This window comes from Acinonyx jubatus, chromosome D1 (genome assembly GCF_027475565.1).
Source record: "Acinonyx jubatus isolate Ajub_Pintada_27869175 chromosome D1, VMU_Ajub_asm_v1.0, whole genome shotgun sequence".
NCBI lineage: Eukaryota > Metazoa > Chordata > Mammalia > Carnivora > Felidae > Acinonyx > Acinonyx jubatus.
In genome coordinates this window covers 11,599,607-11,612,403 of record NC_069390.1, presented here as the reverse complement: position 1 = coordinate 11,612,403, position 12,797 = coordinate 11,599,607, and the positions used below count along the sequence as shown (strand labels likewise).

The window sequence follows — 12,797 nt, the reverse complement described above, 5'->3', positions numbered from 1 at the left end:
GTCTAAGCAACCTGGCAAATCAACAGTCAGTGTTGGGACCCATCTTGTTCCTCTTTTTAACCAGGCTTCTAGGACCAAATGTTTTATTTCCTCCTTCAGACAACACAAACTAGCCAGGGTTGAGAACCCTGCCTATTGCTATCTATTTCCTCTCCTGACCCTTGAGTACTCCTGGAAAATATAAGTATTAGAGTAACTCTGACCACCTACTCCATCCACTGTATCACCCATACAACCAAAAATCTAGGACATAAAATATTGAACACACACAATAGCAAAGAGTGTATACCACCTTCCATATTTGTTCTTAGTCTCTGCAAACATTGAACGTTCAGTAACTATATTATTACAATGAATTCTCACACAAATCTCCTCACACCAAATTTGAACAGATGCTTAAAATACCAGAACAATTTGGTAGTGTGATCCCATTGCCTATGTCAACAGGGCAAATTTTCCAGATTTAATGGGGGAAAGAGGTTTGAGTCCTACAGTATCAGAAATTTCTATTAGTTGACATGAATTTTGCACAGCATCTCCCCCCAGAAATCCACATTGGACATAAGATTCAAGAATTAAAACATCAAACTCATAAATAAATGCTACTGAAGGGACCACATCCTTCATTCCATTACTCTTTATGATTCAAATCACCCCCCGCTTCTTTAGATTACACCTGGTAATGTGACCAAATCTTAATAGATGATTAGCCCTGAAAAAGGCCTTAGACAAACATTAGCTATCTCAGACTGCTCTTCCCAGAAGACACAACTGGCTAATTGTATAGTTTCGTTTCTTTTCAAAGGCACATCCCCTTTCTCTATTCTCTCCCATTATGGTCAGAAACACAGAATAAACATCAATCACCATCATGTCTTGATTACACTGCATCAAAATATTTGGGAGACAGGTTTCTACATTCCTGGGGGCATCTGTCAGGTATCACTCTTTTACAATGCGAGGTTTGAGACTGAACAGGGCTCAATCTCCGAAGCAAAAAGTGACAGGTTTCTAAACCTTAAAATTTTACAAATACTTGCAGATTACTTATAAATGAGGCCACTATTCATGTAGGGCAAAAGTATGAAGTTCCAGGACTTAAATGTACTGTGTTTGTGTGGAATCAAGTCACATGTCAGTCCATTTGGCATATTATCTGTGTCAAATTAAGCTTTCTTTATACAAAGACACTATGAATTTTGTTATAGTTCATTCATGTGCATATTGTTTTAAGGTTTCTGATGGGACAAATCTGGACAGGACCTCAGCAGGAACATTTCTTCTTTTGCAGCCTCTTCAAGGCATCTTTGATTTCCTTGTTCCTCAGACTGTAAATCAAGGGATTCAACATGGGGATAACCACAGTGTAGAATACTGATGCAAATCTGTCAAAGCTGGAGGAGCCGCCAGAGCTGGAACTCAAATAGACAAACATACCTGAGGTATAGAAGAGGGACACTGCTGTCAGATGAGAAACACAGGTGTTGAAAGCCTTGGACCTGCCTTTAGCTGAAGTGATCTTCATGATGGAGATGACAATATAGCCATAGGATATCATGATGATGAAGGCATTTATTATCCCAAAGATCATTGTTAATATAGCAGTCAAGAGTTGCACAAAGAAAGCGTCAGTGCAGGACAGGACTAACAACTGGGGCATGTCACAGAAGAAGTGGTTGATGACATTAGGCCCACAGAAGTGAAGCTGAAGTATGGCACACAACAGGGATACAGAACCAGAGAATCCAGCCAGATAGGACCCCAGCACCATCCGAATACAGAGGGTGGGTGACATGACTGATGAATAGAGAAGAGGATTACAAATGGCGGCATATCGGTCATAAGCCATGGCTGTCATGAGACAAGACTCACTCAGTCCCATGATTGAAAAAACAAAGCATTGAACGGTGCAACCCACAAAGGTGATAGTTTGCTGCTCTTGGAAAAAGCTGGAGAGCATCTTGGGGGCTGTGGAGGTCACATAGCAGATATCCATGAAGGACAGATTACTGAGGAAGAAGTACATGGGTGTGTGGAGGTGAGAGTCCATCCTTATTAAGATGATGAGGCACAAGTTCCAAGTCAGAGTCATAATGTAGATGAGCAGGAATACAACAAAGAGCACTGCTAGGATTCTGGGGAAATCAGAGAATCCCAAAAGGATGAAATAAGTGACCTCTGTAATATTTCCTCTCCCAGTCATTGGCTTGGTGCTTCTAGAATCAGAAAAGAGAGAAGAGAATGCACTGCTGACTCAGTTGAAATGACAGCATTACATTGCTCATATATATCATTCTCTCCTCCACTAAGTACTGAGAAAGAAGCAATGCCTCACTTTCCTGAAGAAAAGACCCCACCTTTTCATCATAAATTGTCAAGAAGTACCTTTTGAAAAGTGCTTCAGGTTCTCAGTTATTCCATGACGTCTCATGAAAATTAAAAGAGATATTTAAAAATTGACCACTTTAAAAAAAGCAATAGAAACCCTATGGCTCTTATATATAATACTAAGAATCATTGATTAAAATAATAGGTTTTTAAAAGACCTCTGATAAATATATAACTCCTGCATAAGTGGCATCATTGATGAATACATTTGAAATAGCTCTTCTCCCCCAGATGATCATCTAGATAGGTTTCTTAAATTTCTTATCTCAACCATGAAAAAAATTACCCTTTTTATAATAACTTCTCAAACTTTAAACAATTTTATCTAATAAAACATCTCCAAAATGGCCTGGTAAGTTACATCATAATATGTAATTCTGAAAACATTCTCTTGGGGCACAGCAGATGTGCTCAATTAGGTTATGGAATACGTCTTCTTAGGGAAGCCTTCACACAAACTATTCCATACAGAGGCTAGCACAACTCACTATTGCCCTCAACTATCGTCTCAATTTTAGAATATTTTGTTTCTTAGGAAACAGCATAGTACTGTGGTTAAGAGTTTAGACTTTGGTGTTTTAGTTCTGAAAAACATCATCAAGATTGCACTATAGGTCATTTCCTGACATCAGCCCCCTCCCCAGGACAACTAGCAATAGAATAACTATTCATAGGCAAGACAACATTTTGAAAATCCTAGAACATGGAAATGAGGCAGAAACACCTACCTTGGACTACAGAGACCACATAGACGGTTAGAGGTCACACACTTTGACTGTACTGCTACTCTCCCGTGCTGGCACAGTGCCACACCAACAGGATTCCTTTTACCTGTGGTTTCCCCAGTTGGGGCATGAGGGGGAGGGAGAGATCCCAAGGTGAGTGGTTATCCAGCTCCCCCAGAATTGTGGGTCATTTCGTGGGATGTCCAATCTGGTCTCACCTCTAGGGGATGGCAGGGGAATCTGTGGGGCATGATTACTGGGAATCAGATTGTGAGGGAGAAGGAGGCAGGACTTTCAGCAATCAGTGCTCAGATCCTGGCAGACTGAGTTCCTATTTGCATTGACACTCAGGTAGAAATCCCCACCAGAGGTTTTACGCATTGCAGAGACCAGATGGTGGTCCCATCTGACCACCGGGTAATTTGATAGGCAGTTCTGTCTGATCTAGGATCTGAAATGGCAAGCTTTCTGGCATTGGAGCCTGTTCTGCCACTCTGTACAGGCTGGAAACCAATTCATAAACTCATCCACTGGCCCATCAGGCCCAGCCCAACCAGGAAACCTGCCCAGACCACCTAAAAAGGAGCATAGTGCAGCAGTCAGCAGTGCTGCCCACCTGCAGAGCTAGGACAGTGGCCTCATTTGTCCAGGGAAATCAGCACACAGTTCTGCCTGATTCAGAACCTCAAACAATGAGCCTTGTTGGCCTTAGAGCCTGTCTCCACCATGTCCAGGCAGAAAAGCCAATTCATAGCCCCGCCTACTGCTGAGTATATCTCCTAGTACCATCCAACCAGGAAGCTCACCAGGGCTCCTGGGAAGCTGCCAAACCCAGAAGCACTCTAGCAGAGAGTCCAGGGAGTGGCTTTATACATTTAGGTGTGGCCCAGAAACAGAACCACGCATATGTGGTCAACTAATATTTGATAAGAAAGCCTAAAATACTCAATAGAGAAAAGATAATCTCTTCAATAACTGTTGTTGGCAAAAATGGATATTCATATGAAAAGAGGGGCCCCTGGGTGGCTCAGTCAGCTGAGCTTCCAACTCTTGAGTTTGGCTCAGGTCATGATCTCAGGGTCATGGGATACAACCCCACATTGGGCTCCATGCTGAGGGTGTAGAGCCTGCTTAAGATTCTCTCTCTCTCTCTCTCTCTCTCTCTCTCTCTCTCTCTCCCCCCCCCCCACTTCCCCTGCTCACACTCTCTCTCAAAAAAACAAACAAATAAAACTTGTCTCATATGCAAAAGAAGAAAACTAGACCCAAATCTTACACCACTCAAAAAATTAACTCAAGAAAAAACTTCTTGACATCACTTGGCCGTGATTTTTTGGATATCACACCTAAAGTACAAGCAAAAAAAAAAAAAAAATTAAAAATTAAACAAGTGGGATTATATCAAACTAAAAACTTCTGCACAACAAAAGAAATGATAAGCAAAATGAAAAGGTAACCTATGGAACAGGAGAAAATATTTTCAAACCACATATCTGATAAAAAGTTAATATACAAAATATAAAACAAACTCATATAACTTAATAGCAAGAAAATAAATGGTCCAATTAAAAATTGGGCCCAGGACCTGAATAGATACTCTTCCATGATGACACCCAATGACCAAAAGGTACATGAAAAGGTGTTTTCTACATCACTAATCACCAGGGGAATGCAATGAGATATCAACTCTCAACTGTCAGAATAGGGTAGAGAGAACAAATGCTGGTGAAGGTGTGGAGAATAGGGGTGTGCACTGCTGTGGAAATGTAAATTGGTATAGACACTATGGAAAACAGTATGGAGATCCTAAAAAAATTAAAAATACAACTACATACGATCCAGCAATTCCACTTCTGGGTATATATTCACAGGAAATAAAATTAGTGTTCTGAAGAGATATTTGCACCCCCCCCCATGTTCATTGCAGCATTATTTACCGTAACCAAGACATTGAAATAACCTAAATGTCCATTAAAAGATAAATGGATTGGGACGCCTGGGTGGCTCAGTCAAGTGTCCAACTCTGGATTTCGGCCTCAGGTCATGATTTAAGGGTTGTGAGATCAAGCCCCATGACAGGCTCTGTGCCCAGTGTGGAGCCTGCTTAAGATTCTCTCTCTCCCCCTCTCTCTCTCTGCCTCTTTCCTGCTTGTATGCATGAATTCTTTTTCTCTCTCTCTAAAACAAACAAACAAAAAAAAACCAAAAAAATCTTTAAAAAAATGAATGGATAAAGAAATCATAATTGATATATAAAATGTTACACTATTATATAAATAATATATGCTAACATTCAATATTATATATAAATATTATTCAGGCATGAAAAAGAAGGAAATCCTGGCATTTGTGACAAGCTGCATGATCCTTGAGAACACTATGCTAAGTGAGATAAGTTAGACCAAAAAAGACAAATATAATATGATCTCACTATATGCAAAATCTAAAAAAACTGAACTCACTGAAAGAGATATCTGATTTGCGGTTGCCAGACGCAGTGGGTAGGAGATGGGGGAATTGAGGAAGGCGGTCAAAAGGTACACACTTCCAGTTATAAGGTAAATAAATTTGGGGAATGCAATGTGCAACATCATGACTATAGTTAACAATACTGTGTATTTGAAAGTTGCTAAGAGATTAGATCTCAAAAGTTCACATCACAAGGAAGATGTAACTGTAACTATGAAAAGTGATGAATGCTAACTAGTCTTCTGTGGTAATCATTTTGTAATGTATACATAAATCAAATCATTGTGTTGTACCCCTCAAATTTATACAGTGTTGTATGTCAATTACATCTCAATAAAATGAAAAAAAGAGTTCTCATTCTGATACCATCTCATTCTATGCACTTGTCCCAGTGGTTTAAACACACTAGATATGACTCACTCCCAACAAAGTGAGGACAAGAACCCCTGAACTGTAAGGTTAATGGGAGAGTTATCTGAGGAAATTCATGCACATGCTCAGCACGCAATCCAGTACACAGTAATTGTCCAATAGGTGTTGGCTATTACTATCACTGATTGCTCAAGATAACCATGCAGGACAGCTGTGCTTGTGGATAAGCATGCCAGGCATACTAGCCTTTTATGGGTTAATTTGGGGAAGTTCCTGAGGCATTATCAGCCCTGTAGATCAGCAGGCTTCCTTGCCTCTAGGCAATACAGATTCAGACCTTCTGTGGAAGTCAGTCAAAGCACCTGGGGCCATGGTAAACTATCTAGATTTCTGGAGTTAAACCATGTAAATTATTGTCTATTTAGTTTTCTTGAGTTCAGTAAGAAGTTGCTGTGGGCAAGGTCAAAGAGGTGTCTGTCTACTTTCTCCTCTAGGATTTTGATGGTTTCCTGTCTCACATTTAGTTCTTTCACCCATTTTGAATTTTTGTGAATGGTCTAAGAGTGTAGTCCAGTTTCACTCTCCTGCATGTTGCTGTCCAGTTTTCTTAACACCATTTGTTGAAGAGACTGTCTTTTTTCCATTAAATATTTTTTCCTGCTTTGTCAAAGATGAGTTGACCATACATTTGTGGGTCCATTTCTGGGTTCTCTATTCTGTTCCATTGATCTATGTGTCTGTTTTTGTACCAGTGCCCTCATATTTTGATGATTACAGCTTTGTAATACAGCTTGAAGTCCAGAATTGTGATGCTTCCCACTTTGCTTTTCTTTTTCAACATTATTTTGGCTATTTGGGGTCTTTTCTGGTTCCATACAAATTTTAGAAAAAATTTTTATGAAAAATGCTGGTGTTATTTTGATAGGAATTGCAAGAACATGTAGATTGCTTGGTTAGTATAAATATTTTAACAATATTTGTTCCTCCAATCCCCGAACATAGAATGTTTTTCCATTTCAAATAGACTTGGGTCAATTGACAACCAGAATCAATCTATGATGGGCCTTGATGCCAAAAACATGTCAAAGTATATATTTCAGTTACCAAATACTACAAAGTTATATTTAATATGTTTGGTTGATATAGTCAACATGATAGACTCACTAACAGATTTGTAACAGATGCCACCTATTGGCTGTACTACATACCCAAACTGTCCTTCCTTGAGATGAAACAGTATATTAATAACAGCCAAAAATTTAGATAAAAAATTGGACCTGAACTTTCTGATATTAAGTATTATAAACATGGATAACTCACTATTCTTGTAAACACAGACATGTATCAGAGAACAAATACATATTTAAGAATAAATTTAGGGACACCTCAGTGGCTCAGTTGGTTGAGCGTCTGACTTCAGCTCAGGTCATGATCTCACGGTTTGTGGGTTTGAGCCCCATATTGGGCTCTGTGCTGACAGCTCAGAGCCTGGAGTCTGCTTTGGATTCTGTGTCTCCCTCTCTCTATGCCCCTTCCCACTTGTGCTCTGTCTGTGTCTCTCTCTCTCTCAAATATAAACATTAAAAAAAAATTTTTTTTAATAAAAAAAAGAATAAATTTAAAAATTGGTGAGAATTTAACAGCTGATAAAATTAGTATTTTAAATTGATACAGAAATGATAAACTCTCCCATTAATGGTCTGTTAGACCATTAGAGCATTAGAGGAATAAATAGATATGCATTTACATAATCTTGAGATAGGAAAGAAATTTCCAAAATATAACACTAAAACAGAAACTCTGAGAAAAAATATAATTATTCAAAACTTTCTTATAACTGAAAAACCCATTATATGAGGTACTTTTCAAATACAATTGATGAAGTTAGAAAAACAGCCAGAAAATATAAAAAAGACAATGTGGATATGTCTGTAATATAAAAGATATTGATCAATTAGGGATGGACACTCACATATGCTGCTGCCGAGTATGTACAAATAGTTCTACCTTTTTTGGAGGGAAAAAAATGCTTTATATAATCTCTCTCTCTCTCTCTCTCTCTCTCTCTCTCTGTCTCACAACACATACACGAGCCAATTACAAATGCCCAAAGTAATAACTGGTATGATTTTGATTTCCTTCTTTAAATGTCTCTGTGCTTGGTCAATGTTTGACAACTCCTGTATTTATAAGAAACAATTTATTACAATATATACAGCCTTAATTGTATGCACAGATTGAGAAAGAAAGGGAGAGGGGAGGGGAAAATGATGGAGAGAGAGAATGTCAGAGAAAACAGACTTTCAGAATTTCCTGAATTTTACCTACTGCCCATGTCACCCTTCGCAAGTTATTAACCTCTCTGTGCCTCAGTTGCCTCATCTATAAACAGGGCTGATAACACTTACTGTCTCATAGGATTGCTGCAAGGACTGAATGACATAAAGGGCCTCAAACAGTAGAGGCTCAATAAATGTTAGCAATTATCATCCCCATTCTCATTCCTCTCTGTGAAAGAAAAATAAAGCAAAACGAATACTGAAAGGTCAGGGAGCTCTTCACATAGTTATTTTCTACATTAGATGGTCTCTGAGCCTAGACTCAAGAATACTGTTAACCAATAAATATAATTATTTCAATCTTGTGGTGTTCTGTTATCTTCCAGTCAGCTGTAACTCCTGATGCCACTTTTCATGTTCTACCACCACCAAATACTCTTGAGCTGACGATACTGTGCACAGTGCATGGTCCAGTGGAGATGTTCTACTATTTAGTCTAAGCATCTTGTACACTAATGTTGGCATAACTGAATAAATACATGATGAACAAATGGTTCTTTCACCCACTTTTGGATGTAAAACTAAAACTGTCTTATTTCATTTCAATTATGGTTTTAGGAACTTGGAAATCTTTCTGTTTACTCTCAAAATAAAGTGTTGCCAATAAAAGTTCTCCATTATTTTATCCAGGATTAATTAGATTCAATGAAAATATTTTGCAAATATGAACCTCTGCGCACAACATCCCCCAATACACCAACATAATCAATCAATTCTATGAAAATAAGTCAACCTCCTGTTCGATCACTTACAGTAAAACTCTCCATTTCTTATTACATTCTGTTAACAAAGAAGTCAAAGCTAAAAGTATTTTATGTAATTCATCATTCCCCCCCAAATATAAGGAATTGTGTGGATAGTTTACTAATTCATGATAAAATACATCTGGTTAAACTTCAGTAAGCTATAGGAAAAAGGAAAAATTCTGAAATTATTCACTCTGTTTGGTTAAGTTTTTGCATGTGTACACCATCTCCAAGACAATTAACAGAAAAGGTGACTGATGTAGATATTAATTAGGCATTTTACTATGAGCATCTAGCTACTCAAAACCTTCAAATTCTGATAACTAAGGACATGGCCAGTTTATAAGGTTGTGCAGGGTACAAAATCAGGTTAAAAGAGCCAAGATGTTGCTGAATGAAGAACAAGTTAAAAAAAATAAGGTTAAAAGACAGACTAACAACTACCTATTCTTGGAATGGGGCATCTCTGATATCCGTGTTACCCACACTAGGGTCTCCAAAGAAGACTATGGAGACTTATTTAAAGTGTTTCAACAAGCCAATGCAATTGTATTTGAGTACACTGTCATATCATTATTTAGTGAAGTGCTAGCCTTTTGCTACTTAGAAATTATGAATCAATTATTTATGTAAATGGAAATTAAATTAGTTTCTTTTTAAAAACAGAATCTCAAGGAAATAATTAAATTAAGAGGGTCATTGGGATAGGTAAAATTGGAAAACCTACACAAGAATGTATGATCTGAGGAAATTCCCCTGAAAGCCAGTAAATTGTTATTTTTAATTCAGTGCTCAATTATTGACTTCTAAATTTTGTTAGTTTTAAAAAAAACATTATCTCATTAGATTCTAAATGATCTCATTATCCCCTATTTTACAGGTGAAAAAAACAGAAGGTAACAGAGCTCAAGATTAGGGTCCAACTTCGGCTCAGGTCATGAAATCACGGTTTGTGAATTTGAGCCCCACATTTGGCTCTCTGCTGTCAGCACAGAGCGTCCTTCAGATTCTTTCTGTCCACCCCCAACTGCTCCACGTGTGCTCTCTCTCTCTGTCTCTAAAATAAATAAACATTTAAAAAACTTAAAAAAAGAGATCACATCCTTAAGAAATTGCAGAACAGGAACTCAACATTCATGCCTCACCCAGAATAATCCCTGATATTTAAGAGTAGAGATTAATCTTTTCAAGGAAGGTCAGAGACATTGGCTAGGAGAAAGAGAACCCAAAACAGAGCCCACAGTGGGAGGTGTGGGACTGAGGGAGAGAGAGTAGGTGAAAATGGGAGAAACTAAGGCCCATAAACCTTGCTCCAGAATCACATGGCTATTAAGATAGCACAAAATCCACTGTTCTCACTAAATCTTGCCCTCTCACCTTGACCCAGATTCCCCAAGAAGACAGAGCTCTTGCCAAAGGTTAAAACTGCTTATTTCTGTTCCAAAGGAATTTTCCAGCTGGGCCCTATTGTTCTCCAAGATGGGAGTCTTTGGCTTTGAAACTGGCTGTCCACTCAGGGCAAGAGAGATGCCCACAACTGGCTATCCTCTTAAATATGCTATTAAGAGCAGAGGTAACATGAGAAAAGACAATTAGAGGGAGAAAACCCTCAGGTACACTCTCTGGAGTCACGGTTGTCATGGAGTTTTTGTCCCTGCTAATTTCATGCCCCACTTTGCCATGTCCCTTCTGGATCCATCCCTGACATCCCCACAGTCCAATAATGTTCTCATGATTTTAGTCTTTCTATTGGAAACTTAAGAGTCATTAGAGCTGGAAAGAACCTAGAGATCATCTAGTCCAACACCGTCAATTACCAGGTGAGGAACCTGAAGCCAGGGAACTAAAAGATTTGCTCAAGATGACACGGCTAGCTGGTAAAATACCTTAATTAAAATAAATTAAATACATGAGCATTTCCCTCTGTACAAAACACTTTCATTTTAGATATAGACATACATAAATTTTCTCAAATACCTGACCAGACTCAACCATCACAGCAGCGCTGTGAGTCAGACATGCCATTATTTCCTGTGCATAATGAAAGAACTGAGACAATAAGGAAAACAACAAAACTAATTCATGACAGAGTCACGGCTTATTGTGGTTACAAACTGGGACATGGGTATCAATGAATCTGGGTTGAATTTTAACCCTTCCACTTGATGACTGTGTAACTTATACCAAATTAGCCTCTCCATGCCTCAGGATTATCATAAAATGGGGCTGGTAGTAGTAGCTACTTCATAGAGTAAATCTTCATAGAATAAAATTAGATAATGCTTCTAAAGCACTTACCCAAGGGGTGTACCACAAGCATGCCTTCTATTAATAGTAGGTGTAATTTGGGATGGATAAAGAAGATGTGGTTTATATATACAATGGAATACTACACGACAATGAGAAAGAATGAAATCTTGCCATTGCAGCAACATGGATGGAACTGGAGGGTATTATGATAAGTGAAATAAGTCAGTCAGAGAAAGAAAGATATCATATGTTTTCACTCATATGTGGAATTTGAGAAACTTAGAAGACATGGGGGAAGGGAAGGGGAAGAAACAGCTTCAAACAGTGGGGGAGGCAAACCATAGGAGACTCTTAAATGCAGAGAACAAACTGAGGGTTGATGGGGAGGGTGGAGGAGGGGAAGATTCGTGATGGGCACTGAGGAAGGTACTTTCAGGATGAGCACTAGGTGTTGTATGTAAGCGATGAATCATGGGAATCTATTCCTGAAACCAAGAGCACACTGTATACACTATATGTTAGCTAACTTGACAATAAATTATATTAAAACAATAGTAGGTATAATTTATATATTCTGATTTGAAGTTCTTTCCAACATGTTATGCTGCATTACTAATCCTTCAATAAAAGTATCTACTTAAGACCATTCCCACAAACATTTTTGCTTGTTTGTTTCTAGGTTTTCAGAAATGAAACTCATCTACCCTGCCAGTTACTAGGGATGCAGAGATGTTCTAGACAAGGTCCCATCCTTGGTTTGATCTATGTCAGCCATTCTTACCTCCAGGGAGAAAGGGGTGGGTGGGCAATGAGTTAATTATTCAACTTTGCTGATAGGTTAGCAGTTATATATTTCCCCTGATAGGAACTGTAATAACTTAAACCTTGAAACTGAATGGATTTTTAGTATAATTTTTAAAGATATAATACCAAAAGTATACTATGTACATGGGCTCCATGGCCAAACAATGGAGGCCATGCTATTGGTCAGTAAGAACCAAGTATGTTCCACAAATCACACTTTGTGAGATTCAAATGAAGTGTTGCTATACTGGGAAGAATGTGGCAGACCTCTATGTACCCAAAAGTTCTATCTGTAATATCTATCATCTAACTTCCCACCTGCCATCTTCATATGGTTAACAGAAAACAAGTCAAATCTATGTGATGTAACAATGCGATATATAAAGTATTGTATAAATATGAATGTAATATGTATGAAATTAGTCCATAAACTCTTATATAAAAAAATTCTCTTTTTAAACTTTTTTGAAGTCCTCTTATTTGGACTCTGAGTGTTCATGGAAATCTCAAGTCTGGAGGCTCTTCTGCTCCTGATCAACCTAAGGTCCTGGAATCCCAAGGGGCTCAGATCAGGAATTCAGTTCCCACACCCTAAACACACCATAATAGCCATCATTTCTGAGGTCTTACACAGTCTCTGTGAAAATACCAAGCTGCATGCTCCAGGTCTCACTATGCCGAGAAGTTGATGACATTATAGAAGT

At 38.3% G+C, this 12,797-nt stretch overlaps 1 protein-coding gene across 1 annotated transcript; it reads right to left on the bottom strand.

Moving 5' to 3' along the window:
• Window positions 1-309: 309 nt before the first annotated feature.
• LOC106986790 (olfactory receptor 5AN1) lies at window positions 310-2,835 on the bottom strand. The gene has a single exon (XM_015084998.3). The coding sequence runs from the start codon at window positions 2,201-2,203 to the stop codon at window positions 1,265-1,267; it is 939 nt and encodes a 312-aa protein (XP_014940484.2). The 5' UTR covers window positions 2,204-2,835; the 3' UTR covers window positions 310-1,264.
• Between the last annotated feature and the right edge of the window lie 9,962 nt (window positions 2,836-12,797).